The sequence below is a fragment of the Synchiropus splendidus genome, chromosome 3, assembly GCF_027744825.2.
Source record: "Synchiropus splendidus isolate RoL2022-P1 chromosome 3, RoL_Sspl_1.0, whole genome shotgun sequence".
Lineage (NCBI taxonomy): Eukaryota > Metazoa > Chordata > Actinopteri > Syngnathiformes > Callionymidae > Synchiropus > Synchiropus splendidus.
In genome coordinates this window covers 33596077-33613682 of record NC_071336.1, presented here as the reverse complement: position 1 = coordinate 33613682, position 17606 = coordinate 33596077, and the positions used below count along the sequence as shown (strand labels likewise).

Below are 17606 nucleotides of genomic sequence, written 5' to 3'. Positions count from 1 at the left end.
CGAGTAATGCTCCGAGTCGCTGTAATGACTCGGGGGATTTAGCCGAGCCGGAGTGATGCGCGGATTTATGACAAGAGACAAGAGAGGAAAACACCCCGAGTTTTGTTTGGACAGGAAAATGCCAAGGGGCACTTTGCCCTCCAGCTAATTCAAGGAAGTGAGAAACTGAGCCCGGGATTCAATTCCCCCGGCAACTTTCTCTAAACGGATGAATTAGACCACTTTCCTCCAGAACTATCGGGGTTGTCTGAACAGAAAATTGCTCGAGCTGATACCAGGGAAGCTCAGGTCTGACTCCTCCCACTCTCGTGAACGGACTCAAAGCAATGACTGCTGGTCATAACTAGGGATGGGATGGGATATCTGATGAGATGGAGTGGTCCTCATAGGTTCTCTGACGTGGTTCACATCAACACATGCAGGTCTCCCGCTGCGCTGGCGCCTCGGCCAAACACCCTGGAGAAAATAGTTGGATACTGGATGGAGCTCCACTCCGGTACTGGCGGCGGCGTCCTCTTCCGAGTCCCCATTAGGCTTCACTGATCGTGGACACACTCTCACAGGCAGTGCTAATGCTACGAGCCGCCATCAGTTAGGGACCATCAACCAATTCTGAACCGTTCAAAGTATTCGTGAAATATTATGTAAGGCAAAGAAAAACAACCATTTAGGAGAGAGAATTGTGAAAATGTTTTTCATCACAAAAGACAAAGCACTGACAGTTTGGATCATGATTTTGAAAATATATTATTGAGATACAGCAGACAGACGGCTCAATTTAACCCCTAAAGAAAACGGTCGGGTTCTATGAGACATGAACCACTGAATTTCTCATCTCTAAACTTGGTTAACTACGATATTTAGACATAAACCAGTGATGACGTTGGAGACAAACACCAGTAATAAGTTTCATCATGAAACAGTTTCAAGAGAGACTGTAGTGTGTACAACACATGGAATGGAATGAAAATGGATTTATCGTGATAATTATCGTTATCATCGAAAGGACTACACTTATCGTGGTAACTTTTTTGGTCCATATCGCCCATCCCTATTGGTAACGTATCCACAAGGTCGTCATTTCTACGATCTGAAGCGGCAACTGGGACTCTCCGGTCGTCCCCTGGGAGCCATGTGTAGGAATTTTACATTAGCTTAGCAGGGCTATCGGCTAATAGCTAAAGTAAGACTTGTCCTTTTTGTTTAACTCAACAGTAAGTAAGATGTAAGTCTCAAAGATGAAATGTCAAAACTTAAGTGTTGAGTCCAACAAGCCGAACCCCCAAATTCTGAGTGAGTCCATGTGACTTGAACACAAATAGGTTTCTTCAATCTTCAAAAAGTTTTTTCAGTGAAATATTCCACTTTGAAATCACTATTTCAAAAGGTAGTAGCTTGAAAATTGGAAGAGGTGAAGGCATATGGTCAATGTTAAATAACTCAGAGCAAGGATCTCAAACTGGTCCTCAAAGGCACCACATTGGGTGCAGGTCTTTGTACCAACCCTTCAAACACACAGGTGAACCAGTCAGGTGCAGCTGAAACAAGCAGCACCAGACTCACAATCCAACAAGACTCAGAAAGTGTATGTGATCCACTGGAAGTACGATGGGAAAGTCGACTTCTGACTCCGTCAGCCTTCAGCGTTGCATGCTGACCTATTAGGTTTTCAACTGAAGCACGTGCACACGCTTGTGACTGTACGACGCTCAAGCTACGAGTCATGAAGTATGAGCTGTTTGGCAGAGGTCTGCGCTACGTCCGTGATTTTCTAGTTTTTTTCTCAGAGGAGTTTCAGCGAGAGCCTCCGGCAGCGAGGCTGAACGCTGTGTCCTGATGAACAAAACACTCTCCTCCGCCTACAGGCATCATCGTAACGTCGTGGCCAAACATGGACCGCGAGGCGAAGGAGCAGTACCTGGTGGTGGTCCAGGTGAAAGACATGCTAGGACTGAGCGGCGGCTACTCGTCCTCCACCACAGTCACCGTCACCTTGACTGACGTCAACGACAACGGACCCACTTTCCAGCACCGTGAGTCACTGCTTGCTACATCCAAACAACTACAAAGCAGCTGTTTAATATTAAACCCAGGAGGTAAGCATTTGATTTGGCCGAGTTCTGGGTGGGTGGTTTGCTTCAGCGCGGTGCGCATCTCAGCCAGAAGGCGAATTTAGAAAGACAGTCGGAGAACCAGCGAGAAAAAAAGAAAAAAAAAAGAGTGCGAGAAAAGGAGAAGAGGTTGTTGTTTTCTCATGTACATGTGACGCCCACTGGATGAATTTAATCATTCACACTTGAGAGGACATTTGTCATGACCTTTGGAAACAAACTCAGCTTTCTCAGCGATAAAGCTCTCTAAATGGATGCCCGAGGAGGAAATCAATCCTCTCCAAAGGTGACAGCAAGGATGATACTTTTAACTATTAATGTGACATTCTTTCCCGACGCTGTTTCCAGGTCTTATAAATATTGTAAAGCTGCTTTTCACATTGAACTCCGACCCATGTTTTGTCACATAAATGTAAATTATATTATCAGCAGGAGGGTTTTTTCTTTATTCCCGTGTGAGTTTCACTGACTCCCTCGGCCTGAAGAGACTCGGTCAACCAGGCAATCGCCTTTTCTCATCTTCTTATTAGAGTTTGGCTGGGATTATGTGAGGTTGCCACCATTTATCTGGGACTCACACGAGGTGACCCCCGCCACAATGTCCTCGCTTCTTATCACTTTATAGACAAAACCTTGGGTGTTACTAAAATGAAACCAGGAAGTGGGGAACCGTTTGTTAGTGTAACACGGTGGTATGATGAGTGACGACAGGGTGAAGATAAATGTCTTCCACTCCACCCAGTTAGGATCACGGGGGCAGCAGCAGAGGTGAAGAGGCCCCGACAATCCTGCTTCTGTTCTAAAGTGAGCTGTTCCCAGATCAGATGAGACTGAATGGATCTCATCACCATCTTGGAGCTTCCAAGTTCCAGGTTTTCCAAGGAAAAGCACGCAAAAAACAATGACGTCAAACATGTTTGCCAGAAGGCAGAAAATCATCGGGATCTTTTATGATAGATAAGATTGGCTCCAAAGCAACACGTCAGCATTGACAATCTTCACGGAAATCCACATCCAGTTCTACAGGAAACTGTCACTGTTGACTGTAGCCTGTTCGCTGTAACCAGGCATCTCCCCAACACTATTACAGCATTATTGCCACCTAGTGAAGGGTAGATGAGGTTTCATGACACAGTATTGAAGGGTAGGTGAGGTTTCATGACACAGTATTGAAGGGTAGATGAAGTTTCATGACACAGTATTGAAGGGTAGATGAAGTTTCATGACACAGTATTGAAGGGTAGATGAGGTTTCATGACACAGTATTGAAGGGTAGATGAAGTTTCATGACACAGTATTGAAGGGTAGATGAAGTTTCATGACACAATGTTGAACGGTAGATGAGGTTTCATGAATCAGTATTGAAAGGTAGGTGAGGTTTTATGACACAGTATTGAAAGGTAGGTGAGGTTTCATGACACAGTATTGAAGGGTAGATGAGGTTTCATGACACAGTATTGATGGGTAGATGAGGTGTCATGACACAGTATTGAAGGGTAGATGAGGTTTCATGACACAGTATTGAAGGGTGGGTGAGGCTTCATGACACAGTATTGATGGGTAGATGAGGTTTCATGACACAGTATTGATGGGTAGATGAGGTGTCATGACACAGTATTGAAGGGTAGATGAGGTTTCATGACACAGTATTGAAGGGTAGATGAGGTTTCATGACACAGTATTGAAGGGTAGATGAGGTTTCATAAAACAGTATTGGAGGGTAGGTGAGGTTTCATGACACAGTATTGAAGGGTAGGCGAGGTTTCATGGCAGCGTATTGAAGGGTTGGTGAGGTTTCATAAAACAGTATTGGAGGGTTGGTGAGGTTTCATGAAACAGTTTGCTGATTTTAAAAATGTTTGGACTTGAACAACTCATTCAATGAAACCTCGGGTCATTTCTAAAACAATAGCGCCATCTGGTGGCCTCTGAGAATCAGGACACTGTTTCATTAACCCTGCAGTACTGTTTCATGATACCTCATTTATCCACTGTTAGTGGCACCTATGCTGGGGTTTCACTCTTAAACTGGGGTTGAATACCAGATGGAAGATGAAGTGTTCCCTCATTGTCTGTCCAACAGGACTTTTTAAGGCAGGCCCTTCAGGAGGTCATGAAAGATGTACGGAATACTGTATGGGGAAAAACAGCCCAAATATTGTTATGTATTCAGTTGGGTTTGCATGAAATATTGATGGTTATGTTCCAAAACCAAGAGCTATGTTATCATGTTCATGCTAATACCTGTAATGAGTGCAGTACTTGTATATGAAATAACCATCAGGAATGTTTCTGGACTCATATAGTATCGCGGCGGCCACGGAGGCGACATGTTTTCTGTGATCCATTATCTTCAACAACCTGGAATAACCTCTCCTTGTTTGTATCTCCAGACTTGTACACCTTCGCTGTCCCTGAAAACGCACCGCTGGGCACCACGGTGGGCCGGATTATGGCGGACGACAATGACATCGGCATCAACGCCAAAATGACCTACAGTCTGGAGGACGACCTGGAGGAAAGCTCCACTTTCATCATCCAAACAGACCCGGCGACACAGGAGGGGGTGATTGTGCTGGCCAAGGTGAGGCCCCAACAAAGAGCACAAATGCCGCCGGAGCGATTTAGACGCGCCACTCCGCTGCGTGGCACGGACGATCGAATCAGACGGCCACTAACTGTCGATTCATTACGGCGAGCGATGAGCGCGTGCAGATGTTGGCCAGGAGTAATGTCCATCATTTGCTTAACTAGCAGAGCTTTAAGTACGTCTGAGTCATTGTTGTTCCAAAAGTGCTGCGGCAATTAAAAATTAGACAGATGAGATGTCGAGGCGAGGTCACCAGAGTTAATTTTAATTTCTCCTTGAGGGGACGACGGGCGTCTGGGTGGAATTTAAAGCAACATGACACGAGTTCGGCGGAATCACTTCAGCTGTTGAGGGAAGTTTGCTTCAACAAATGCAGATGAGGAACCTCAGGTCTCGGAGCGAATCATGGTTTTAGCAGAGAGGAGACACGAGGATGGTAAAAGTAAGTCGCAACTAGGCTTAGTTTGTGGGTGCTACTGCAGTTAATACACGGTGAAAACAAAAACATCATTCTATTGTTCTGTCAGCTCCTGTTCGGGAACTAATGCCCCACTGTAATTCATGGTGGATTAACATGGTGGTTGACCATGACATGGATTCTCAGGTGCCCAGTAGGTGCAATTGTGGCGGCTTTGTAAGACAGTGTGCATTTTCAAGTCTTCTTTCTCTTTGGGCTTCTCCCTTCAGAGGTGGCCACAGCGGATCATCCTCCTCCATCTCCCCCTGTCCTCTGCTTCCTCTTCTCTCAGACCTACAAACCTCATGTCCTCCTTCACCACCTCCATCAATCTCCTCTGTGGTCTTCCTCTCCACCTTCTGCCTGGAAGTTCCAACCTCAACATCTCCTTCTTCTCCTCCTCCTCTTTCTTCTTCTCCTCCACCTTCTTCTCCGTCTTCTCTTCCTCCTTCTTCTTTCTCTTTGGGCTTCTCCCTTTGGAGGTGGCCACAGCGGATCATCCTCCTCCATCTCCCCCTGTCCTCTGCTTCCTCTTCTCTCAAACCTACAAACCTCATGTCCTCCTTCACCACCTCCATCAGTCTCCTCTTTGGCCTTCCTCTCCACCTTCTGCCTGGCAGTTCCAACATCTCAACATCTTCATCTACCAATGTACTGGCTCTCTCTCTCTCCTCTGTACATGTCCAAACCATCTCCATCCAGCCTCTCTGACTTGGTCTCCTAAACACCTGAGCACATGTGCTGTCCCTCTGATCCGATCATCATCCTGCTCTCACTCCCAGAGAGAAGCTCAGCATCTTCATCTCTGCTCCCTCCAGCTCTGCCTCCTGTCTTTTCCTCAGTGCCACTGTTTCCAAACCATACAACATTGCTGGCCTCACCACCCTTTTGGACACTTTCCCTTTCATCCTTGCCGACACCCTTGTGTCACACATTTCATTATTCCAAGTACCACTCACAGTACTGTAGTGTTCCATCTGGATCATCATCCTTAAGAGCATGGGCTAATCTTGGAATCTAACTTTACCCTAATGACGTTTCATGACGCGATGAAGAGATGGTTTTGAAATGGCTACCTCAGGACTATCTTGCTGTGCAGACTTTCTCGCACTTCGATGAAACGTCTTTCTTCCTTTGCGCGGCTTGTGGATGTACGTGGATTTCCGAAACGATTGGATGTTCCGAACAGTTCCATAAGCTTCAAACTTATCTCCAATTCAAGTGACAGTAACTTGTGTTGGTGGTGCCTTTTGGAACTTTTTCCTGAATGATGCTTCTGGATCCTGGCCTCAGTTTCAGACTCGGGCTTGGTCTAGGCCCCCTGGTTGGTCTGGTCTCGAAAGGGTCGTCAGTACATGCAGCGGCACCGGCATGGTCTTCTGTCGCTGCAGTCCTCCTCAGAAACGGCCCCACTGGCTGCAACAGTTCAGCCAGTCTGCTCACTGTGACCTCTGACAGAAACTGACTTGTTATAATCCTGATCCTTTGAGCTTTCACCAGAGATACAGCGAGTCACTGCCATGTGATTGGCTGGTGTTACCAAGCAACTGCACAGGTGCACCTAATGAAGCGGCTCGTGGTTTTAATAGATTCTCTGAGCATCTGTTAAGAAATAAAGTCGAAGCAAAAAGTAGAATTCCAAAGTTCAGTCGACAGTGAGGTGTCAAATTCTTCCTAAAATGACTTGAGGACAGATTTAACCCTGCCGTCTCACCGATAATCCTCTGGAAAACACCATGAAAATTCGGAGAAAAGTGTGTCGCTTTCCTCTGTAAGTCACTTGTTTTGTTTTTGTGCCGGACCCGACGGTGTTTCATATTCCAGATACGCCGTGCTTCTTCTTTAGCGAGGGGAGATTTCAATTTAGATGGTGCGCCTAGTAAAAACAACCCACTGACTTTATGGACTGTGAATCATTTGGGAAACAGAGTAATGGTTTGCATGCTGGTTTCTTATTACGAGCGCCATCATGTCGATTGAAAAGTGCGTTCCTTCCAGAGCGCACTCGCAGCTGGTTGCTCTTGGTGGAGTCATCACTTTTGTTGAGCACAAGTTGGCAAAGCATGTCTGAAGAATTAAAAAGTTGCTTCCATCTTTTACTTAATGTTGACTGAGATCAGACGTGGAGCTCCAGCAGACTGTTGTTATCAAGTCAGCGCTTACGCTAATGCTAGTTTCTGCACCTGGAGAAGTGATGCTGAGAGACGGTGAATGTTTGGCAACGCCTAAATTCCAATAATTGAAAGAGAAAGACGGAAGATTAACCAGTCGTCGAACGATTATCATGAAATGTCGGAAGGGGTTTTGACGCGCGCCTTCCTGCTCACTGCTGGGTTGGCGGCATAATTGCCAAGAGACCTGTTTATGTCACGACTATATGTCAACTTAGGTGACAAACTAGTCAGAAATAGAAAAGGAAAAACAATATATGGGAACATTTTCAACTATTTCACAAGAGGAATATATTGTCTATAAAATGGTGGAAGGTTTTTTAGCCGTACAGAAATGAGTTCAGGATACAGGCTTGGATTGGATGGATTGAATATATATCTATATATATATATATAGATATAAAACTTAATATTTAAGGAGGGCGGGTGAATAGACAGTGTTCTCATGTGTTCTACTCTGCCATCTTTGACTTTACTTCACTATTTCAATCAAACCTTTCATCTCTTTCTAGCTGACCTCCACCTGCTGTGCTCTGAAAATAATGTCTTCAGCGTTTGCTTCAATGTTTCACACATAATAGGCTACTTGACATTGTGAATGAATGAATAACCTTTTTCACTGTGGTTCACTGAAACAAACCTCATATGGAGTCACAAGTCTCTTCCAATCATTAGAAGCTTATTTGCCCCACAGTTCTGCAGTTAGCAGAAAGTTTTGTTGCTTTTGGAGTTAGATTTTTTTTTTCATGAATTGACACCTATATCAAGATCTTATCAGATGGTCAATGGCTCTTTCATGAAACTGTGTCAATTTTCAGAAGTTGTGAACCACTTTAAACACATTTAAGTGAGACGCCCAAACAGTTTAGAGCTCCACCTAATGAGCTCTGAAATAACTACAGTGTTTCACAAAGCCTCACTCGTCCATTACTAGCATCAGATTGCTGTCTGTACTGTAGGTGTCACTTTAGCCGTGGTTTGATGAAGTTCTGCTCCAGTGGTTGAATAAGATACACTTTTTGCTGCCAACTTTACTGATGGGTGGATGAGGTTTCATGACACAGTGTCCAGATTGTCAGAGGCCACCAGATGGCGCTGTCTGCTGTAAAATGTTTGGACTTGAACAACTCATTCAATGAAACCACACATCATTTCTAAACCAAGAGCACCATCTAGTGGCCTCTGAGCATTAGGACACTGTGTCATGAAACCTCATCCACATACGTGTGTCACTATTGACCGCGACATGACCATTAACACATGCTGTGCGATGTTCTAGGTGCTGGTTGGCTCGGCAAAGTGGCATCGATGAGCTGCCTGTCTTAGCATGCCATCTTTTTCAGCTCACATCCACATGCGATCGCAAAACATGAACCTGCTGTGGACTGTTTTTTACGAGGAAAATTGTGAATTTATGTCAAGACCGAGGTGGTCGGGCTTCCCTCTACGTCTATTTCACCAGTTTCTCTGTCTCTCTGAACTTTTATTTGTGTCATTCACTCAATTCCACCAGTGTGAGTATTTATTTTCCCTTCCGCAGCCTTTGGACTTTGAAACCAAGCGACGCTTCGTCATGGCTGCCGAGGCGTTCAACGACCACATCGACACCCGCTACCTCCCACTGGATGAGTTCAGGGACAGGACGACCTTGAAAATAGTCGTGGATGACGTCGACGAGCCGCCGGTTTTCCTGTCGGAGCTCTACGAGTGGAAAGTTCCGGAGAACGCGGCAGTGGGAACTCTGGTCGGCACAGTGAGTGCCAGAGACACTGACACAGTCAACAGTGCCATCAGGTAACGCCGGGCGAGGAATGGCATCTGCCGCCTTTCCTGCCGAACGATAATGGCGAGGTACCCGGGGACTAGCGGGAGGGGCGGGGGTGGGGGTGCCGGTGTTTTCGAGACAGCTTGCCCTCGACGGCTTCCTCCACGGGGTGAAAAATTATTCCATTTCAATAGCGTCGCTGGCTCAGTGAATCCATTTTTACCCTTGATCTGTGGATACCGCGAACATGGTTGTATTTATCTGGCGTTGCTTTCGAGGAAAATGAGTCCTGCTGAATAAATCATGATGATTTTTGTAGCTCACAGCCTCTCCCTATCTGTTGCTGTGGTGTTATCACAAAGCAGCGTGGCCTGGACGTGTGGATGTAATAAAGCACCATATGAGGTGGGGCATATGGGACTGAGATTTGATGTCATTTGCAAGGGTGGCACGTTGCAGAGGAGACAGCGCGGCGACAGTCGCCTGCCGTCCATCTCGGCACCGCTTAAGACTGGCAGGTGCTGCACATCATCTGGCCCCGGTGTCTATTACCGGCCCGGTGGAGGCGCTGTCTGCTTGACTCATCAATTCAGAGGGTCCAAAAGTTGCTGTGGAGTCATTCGCAGAGTGACCAACGGGGGCCGAGGGGTGACCTCTGGTCAAATCTGGTCGGAAGATCAAGTCGTATAGTGTGAGAGCAGGAGTCGTAAGCTGTGAACTGCACTCGCACAGAACAAGTAGCAGCTGGATTCAGTGATGGTGGTCAGGGGGCCGAGGGGTGACCTCTGTGGGGTCCAGTGCAGTGGCTTGTGGCTTCAAACCTGAGGCTTTGGAATTAAAGGAACTTCATTTTTAGTGCTTTTTTTATTGGATTAAGGTCTAAAAATGAGTGGTGGGAAAATGATTCTTTCCTGAATTTGCCCGTTTTAATGCGCTTGAATTTGAGCAATTGTGCGTGACATTAGCTGGAATCGATTCCCTTCCCAGCAGTGACGCTAAGCACCTCCCGAACTGTCCAAGACACACTTTCTGTCAAACCACTATTCATGTATTATTTGTGTATTTTGAATTAAAAGATGGCAGTTTTCGTTGGTTTGTTTTTGTTAGTTTTTTTATACGTATTTTTTTAATAGACAAAAGTGATAATAATAATTTATTTATTTTTATATTATTATTTATATATATTATTTATTTTATTTCATATTATAAAAGAAACAACCCACACTCACTTTATGGTTGCAATTTTCATATGAAATATGAAGTGGAAAAAAAAAAAATACAGTGACACGTTTTGGGGATTTTGACGAGAATCAATGGGTGGAAAAGCACTGAAGAAGGTGAAGAAATATTTTAAAAATGAAGCGGTAATTCTTCAAATACAGGTTATTCGTAACTTTCTCTTGTGACCTAAACGTGTTTATTTTTTCAGGTATTCGCTTGACAAAAGGAGCGACAACGCCAAACCTTTTAGAATAGACCCAATCAACGGGACAGTGACAGTCGCTAAAGCGCTGGACCGTGAGGCGACAAACTGGCACAACGTGACTGTTGAAGCTCAAGAAACAAGTAAGACCGAGCCTCAAACCACCGTCTGCTTTACGGTGCTGAAAAACCCGTCATAATCTGTCAGTGGTGATAATGAATCTTTGGCGGAGAGGCGCGATCACATCCTGAGGACGGTGGTGTTGTTTTGTCAGTCTTAAGTTCTATTTTGATGAAGCGTTTTCAAAGTGTTGCAGATACGTGGCAAACGTCTCTGTCTTCCACTGTTGCAGCGCCAAACCATTTATCCTCGTCTGTGGTGGCGTTCATCAAAGTGCTGGACATAAACGACAATGTGCCGCGGCTCGCGAGAGATTACCAGCCGTATATCTGCGAGGGAGCGCAGGCGGGAGAGGTATGTATATTACGGTGCCGTGATTGACGACGCTGACGCGCCGAGTCTGCAACTCTCTGGACGACAGACACTGACCTCTGCAGGAGTCTGGGATGCAATATGCAACTTGAAGTCCTGACAACAGCTGAACGGTTCCACCTGTACTGGATAGATGAGGCAACAGAACTGCACTGGTGATGGGTAGATGAGGTGTCATGAAACAGTACGGCAGAGTTGCTGAAACAGTGTCCTAACTTTCGGTGGCCACTAGATGGCGCGCTTCGATTAGATATGAGGTGAGGTTTCATTGAATTAGTTACAGCAGACAGTGCCACCTGGTGGCCTCTGAAAATCAGGACACTGTTTCACAAAGCCTCATTGACCCTTCAATACTGTGTCATGGAAACTCATCTTTTCATCACTAAACTACACAAATCTTTTTTAACAATATCTTAACATCACGTGAATATATGACACGTTTTTTGGCCTAGTTTTACACTTTTTTAACTCGTGCAACTATTTGACGACTATTTGGGGTGAGTTGTCGGTCACTCGTGTGTCTTGTATCGTGTCGTGTACATGGAGTAAGGAGAAGTGATTAACATTTCACAGCCACCTCCTGATGAATTAGATGAAGACAAAACCCGGTCGCCACTGGACGCACTGCACAGGTGCGCGCAAACGTAGAAATGGACGAGATGTGCAATTTAACAGTTGCTGCTGACCTCCAGCCCTTGTTTAACAATTGACGGACCTTTTTTGTTTCTGGTTTCTGGTAGATGTAAACGATCGACCACAGTGCAGCTGTGCCTTCAGATCACTTTTAAAAAAATGAAATTTCATGTCTTCCAAGGTGCTGAAATTGAGTGGAAACATTGTGGAAACAAGTGGAAAACACAACATGCATCATGGAGGTGGACTTGAGTATAGTGGTTTTTGATATGTTTGTCATGAAAAAAATCCTGAAAGAAACATAAAAACTGAATGACAGGAACACGTCCTCGCTGAACTTAAGTCGCGCACCCTACCCCGTCGTATGAATAGAACCAGGTGAAGACCGGTCTGAGATTCCCTTCTCAGGAGTAGAAAGTAGTTTTACTTGTCATCAATTCAATGAATGTCAAACCCCGCCACACTGCTCCTTTGTGTCTCTGTCTGAACGCTGCATCGGCTTCCGGTTCCAGTTCTTCCAACTTCTTCTTCTTCTACGTTGAAGTTCCCGATACAATGGTCCGACATGTCGTATATGGACCTGCAGTGGGGACAGTCAAATCTGGTCGGATTATCAAGTCGTGTAGTGTGAGAGCAAGAGTCGTAAGCTGCAAACTGCAATTCACTCGCACTACTAGCTGAATTCAGCTAGTCGAAATCGAAAAAAATCGAACAATGGACTGAGCCAAATTGTCGAACTTTCCATTTACTTTCGTACACACCGACTCTGACCTGCATCTAGATGAGACTCAGAAGTAGCTTCTTCACATTGAGAGAAATATGTCGAGCTAGTGTCTTGTCAAGGGGGCGGAGCCAGAACACACTAGAGCCATGCCTTGATATTCCCACAGAAGAGCAGGGGTTTTCTAGGGAGACGGGCTTCTGTGTCCCACCTCGGCCATTTTGTGTGAGAGCAAACCGATCTGGGCTTGTGAGGAAGTTTATTGACGCTGTTTTCTCCCGCAGCTCATTCAGATGCTCAGCGCCGTGGATCCCGACGACCCGGTAGAAGGACACCACTTCTACTTCTCGATGGTCCCGGAGAAGCAGATCAATCCCAACTTTACTATTCGAGATAATCAAGGTAGCGCTGGAAGCTAGCGCCCGCATGACAATAACAATAACAAACATGTCTTCCCCCAACGGACTGAACCATGGAAACAGGTCTGAAATTCGAATCAGAATTTTCAAATTCATCCTTTGTCCGGGTCGATGCTGAGGCCCAGGAAGCTTTTCTTGTCAAGCCGAAACCTCTCAGAGCAACACGTTTGCACATAGAACTGCAGTTTCAGTCCAAATGCTGAGGAAAAATATGACAGATCAGATGAACAGGGCGTCTCTGGTTGAGCTCAGAGCTTTTTGGAATCCAAATGAGAAAGCTGTTAGCAGCCACTTAGCTTCATTGAGCACCAACTTCACTGAACATTTCCTGTTTCGTGTTTGATATGAAACACCATATGGGAGTATTGTTCAAGTGACAGCCATTTTTAAATTAGAAAACAGAAGTCTCTCAGTCATTTATTCATGAGCCAGTGTCCCCTGGAACAGTGGAAGAGTTGCCACAAGGATGCGCTGAGTCCATGGTTCCAAGTTGGAAAACCAGTCCAGGTTAAAATCCCTCCCCGGGTGGAGGAGATCGAGTATCTTGAGGTCATGTTCACCAGTGAGGGAAGGGTGGAGAGGGATGCTGTGTCTTCATGTTTGAAGTGAGGAGAACATAGAGTAGCACCAATTCACTCTGACTGCTTGACCTTCTTCTCCCCTCTCCAGACAACACCGCAAGCATCGTGGCTCGCAGGAGCACTTTCACCCGAAAGGACAGAACCCAGTACCATCTGCCGGTGGTGGTGACCGACAGTGGCTCGCCCCCTCTGTCCAGCACCAGCACCCTGACTGTGCGCGTGTGCAGCTGCCAGCCTGCCGGTCACTGCCCTGCTGGAGGGGTGGAGGCGCTCTCTCTGTCCATGGGGGTCAGTCTGCAGACCCTGCTTGGGCTGCTGGTCTGCCTGGTGACCGTAACAGGTGAGTGCGATTGGATTACGGGGGAGGGAGTCGCCGACGTCGTGCCAACATAAACATAATTGGAAAGAGGAAATACTGTGTTTTCATTCTGTATTTTCAAAAAACTTTCAGCAAGAATGTGTCTAAATATAACACCCTGTGACGCAGACGAGTGCGATGCTCATTTGTAAAAGCACCGGCGCCATCTTGTCCCGTAACCGTAGGTACTGATTTTGCAAAGACGAATGTCTGAGTAGACGAAAATGGAATTTGGAAACAAGCCATGGTGGCATTTTTTCTTTTTCACTCTCCATCTCAAAAAGCCTTGAATTACTGTTGGTCAAGTTTTAGTCTCGGCTCATATGGAGTTGACTGCGAGTCTAGACCAGACTCTTGAGCAAATCCTCAGTTCAGATTCATCATTTTTCAGAATCAGAAAAACTTACTTACTATTTAGAGGTGTAACATTATGTCAAAAAATTGGTCCAAGTACTGAAGAGTGAAAGAACAATGATCATCCATGTCAGTGGAAACATACGGCTACACTACACGCTAGGGTTCCTGTTGGGGGGGCAAAAAAAGAAGGTACTGTACTGAAGGGTAGATGTGGTTTCATGACACAGTACTGAAGGGTGGATCAGGTGTCATGAAACAGTGTCCTGACTTTCAGAGGCCACCAGACGGCGCTGTCTGCTGGAAAATGTTTGGACTTGAACAAGTCATTCAGTGAAACCTCACATCGTATCTAAACCAAGAGCGCCATCTAGTGGCCTCTGAAAATCAGACACTGTTTCATCAACCCTGCAACACTGTTTCATGATACCTCATCGACCCATCACCAGTCTCAACATTGCCCCTCCCGTCTCTAATCTTTTTCTGGGAACTTGTTCTCTCAGCAGACCTGAGCTCGCGGACGTGGCGTGTGTAGGCAAGTACAATTGAGGGTTGCACAGCAGGAACACCTTCATCGACTCAATGCTTGCTCTTCCACCCGGCTAGCTAACCACGCTTCAAAAACACGCGCAATGTCAAGTAACCAACCGGTCGGTTGCCCTGCAACGACTGATGGGTTTGCATACTAAGGAACTCCATGCTCCTGTCACAGATTCATGCTAACATTCTGCCACAATACCGGCTACAATGGAGGAGGGAAGACAGGAAAGTAAGCAGCTTGATTTGGTATTCTGCGCAGCAAATAACCCCTGTGTATCTGTGAGCTGAAATTAAAAGTAATAATCATTTACAGTCTAATTACCCTCCCATTCTGACCTTTCCATGCAGAGAAAAACAAATCTAGCCGCTGTTATTGCCATTAGCCCCCCCCCCCTCCCGGTGCCACAGCCCGTGCCCTGGTGTTTAACTGTAATGATCCCCTGCTGCGTCTGTGTCTGCAGCGCTGTCAGTCGTGATGCTGATGCTCAGACGACGCCGGCGGAAACAGCAGGAGGGAGCGGAGGTGGAGGTGGAGCTGCCGGAGACGGTGTCACAAAAGGTGCTGTACTACGGGGAGGAGAGGAGAGGCGGGGCGGGGGGGAACCAGGGCTCCTGCCAGCCTGCCGTCCCGCTTCGCCCACACCCGCGCAGGCGAGAGAGGAGGCTCCGACGCGAGGACATCCGCGCCAGCATACGCATGTCCATGAGGGAGTCTCACCTGATCGGGCCGGAGGACGAGGTCTTCCGGCAGTTCATCCTGGAGCGGCTGGCTGAGGCGGACGAAGACCCCTACGTGCCCCCGTTTGACTGCCTCAGGACCTACGCTTATGAGGGGTCAGGGTCTCCAGCTGGATCTCTGAGCTCCCTGGAGTCTTACAACTCGGACTGCGAGACGGTGACGCTTCCGAGGCCGAACTTGGTCAGACTCACGCCGTGGTACGGAAACGAGGAGGACACCACATTCTGAGGGTGAAACTCTTCTCTCTTTGAACGTTACGATTCCTTTTCGGAAGACGTGAAGCCAAAGCCCCAGAACTCTCTGTCTGCACTCTCACCATAAGAGGGGAATATAAAGCTGAAACGGGAGCCAAAGTGCTTTGGGACCTTCTTCTGTTTTGTGTTTTGTTCTTCCCACAGCCAGGTGTTACTGACATGTGACTCATTTTACTCCACAAACCTATTTGGGAAAAGCTTGTATATCACCCAGACCGTGAACAATTTACGAGATTTATATGGACGAACTTCAGTTTGAGGTTTTTTCCAATTTATATTGTCAGTAAAGTCGACAGTTGGAAGCACCAGGCTGTTTTTTTTTCCCCTGAGAATAAGCTATTTTTACCATCCGATTCTCCTGGTTCACATGTTTGTGATGTTTTTCTTCCAATACTTGTTTGTATCAGTTTGAATGCGCTTTGCAGTCCATTAAGCTTTTCATTGATTTCCTCTTTTAGCAAAGCTTGTGCTCCATGAGGGAGTCATTAAAAGATGATCTGATAATTCATGCACCTCCGTCAGCTGATGTTCTGGAGTCACAGTCTGCAAGTCATCACACACAAATGGTGTTGATTCGCACACTACAATTTTGGAAAACACTCCTCTCACTCCTAAGACGAACCGTATCGACGGATGTCAAGTGGTCTTCTGCGTGATAGGGATACAAAGCACACACACACACAGGTTTGTGGCACCATCTTTGTGGGGTCCGCTCATTGCCGTAACCCTTTCCCCAGCCTCTCACCCTAAACCTTACCATCCAAAACACATGGCTCACCTGAACCAGTACCAGGAACCAAACTGGAACCCAATTATAAGGATCTAGTCCTCTTCCTCCGACTGAGGCTTGTGGAGTCCGACAAAAGGGCCCCACAGAGCCGTAAGAACCTGACATGGATGGAAAAGCTTTCAGGACATTGGACAGCGCCTCAGAGTAAGTTAACAACAGAGGTGCTCCAGAAAAAATAGTAATAATAATAATAATAATACAGCAAAATACAGGCAAACTTAAGAGGAAATCATCGGCCTTGGATTTGGGACTCTTTTTCTTTTTGGTCCCTTCGTCATGTGACTGGATGAGTGTTCAATAACACTGAGGTCTTCATTGTGTTTAACCCCACACGATTGCCCTACATTTGGTTTGGCTACACCCTTAAACTTTTCTGTTAGTATTTAAAATATTCTTTTTGAGAAAAGCTTCATGGGACACGAGGTGGCAGTAAGGCTTCACAGCTCTGTCTCTCAGTAGCAGCTCTCAGTGACGAATCTTCAAATGATTCAAGGATCCAGATGAAAGTTAAGAACAGCAAGATGTATTCACCCGCTCTTTGTCCTATTAGTGACATTTCCTGAAATTCTATTGAAATCTGTTTCTGAGATGTTTTGATGACAGTCCGACAACTCTCTCGGAAAACACTACTACAATATTTCTTGTAACTTTGGTGTTTGCTGCGTGTGACGGTGGATGAATGAAAGATTCCACCGGCATCTATGTGGCATTGTAGTCTCGCAGGTGAGCAGGCCGGCAGTCCAAATATAGGTTGAGGATTCTCCCAACTAGGTTGCGCTGCCCATAATCTACAACCTTTGTTCTTGGACCCCTCTTTCTTGTGAGTGCTCTCAGAGATGTTTGGGGTCTTCATCTACTGACCACATGGAAAAAACAGCCTCAGCAGCAATGTGTTTCACTGAAGCAGGGAAGTCATGTGACTTCCCTGCGAGGCTGTGTTTAAAAAAGTCAGAGGTTGGGCTTAGGTTAGCCATGGGATGGCGCTCATTTCGCTCTACATAAGACAGCATGGCTATGGCGATTTATTACCCCTCAAACGGCCGTGCGTTTCACTTTCTGTACTTATACCTTGAGGATATCAGAATCAGAATAAGAATAGAATTTATTGCCATGGTCAGTGGTGGTCCCACCAACTAGGAAAGTTCTTCGAAATAAAGTGCTGTTAATAAAATAAAATAAAATAAAGTAAAATAGCTGATCACAAATTG

General features: G+C 46.1%; 1 protein-coding gene across 1 annotated transcript in view; it reads left to right on the top strand.

Moving 5' to 3' along the window:
* Window positions 1-16113, top strand: part of cdh19 (cadherin 19, type 2) — a 28911-nt gene extending 12798 nt beyond the window's left edge. Inside the window, exons 5-12 of the mRNA XM_053860307.1 lie at window positions 1866-2033; window positions 4505-4695; window positions 8870-9123; window positions 10524-10660; window positions 10870-10991; window positions 12648-12765; window positions 13452-13703; window positions 15077-16113. Coding sequence (XP_053716282.1) covers window positions 1866-2033; window positions 4505-4695; window positions 8870-9123; window positions 10524-10660; window positions 10870-10991; window positions 12648-12765; window positions 13452-13703; window positions 15077-15582 — 1748 coding nt within the window. The 3' untranslated portion in view covers window positions 15583-16113. The remainder of the gene's footprint in view (window positions 1-1865; window positions 2034-4504; window positions 4696-8869; window positions 9124-10523; window positions 10661-10869; window positions 10992-12647; window positions 12766-13451; window positions 13704-15076) is intronic.
* The last annotated feature ends 1493 nt before the right edge of the window (window positions 16114-17606 follow it).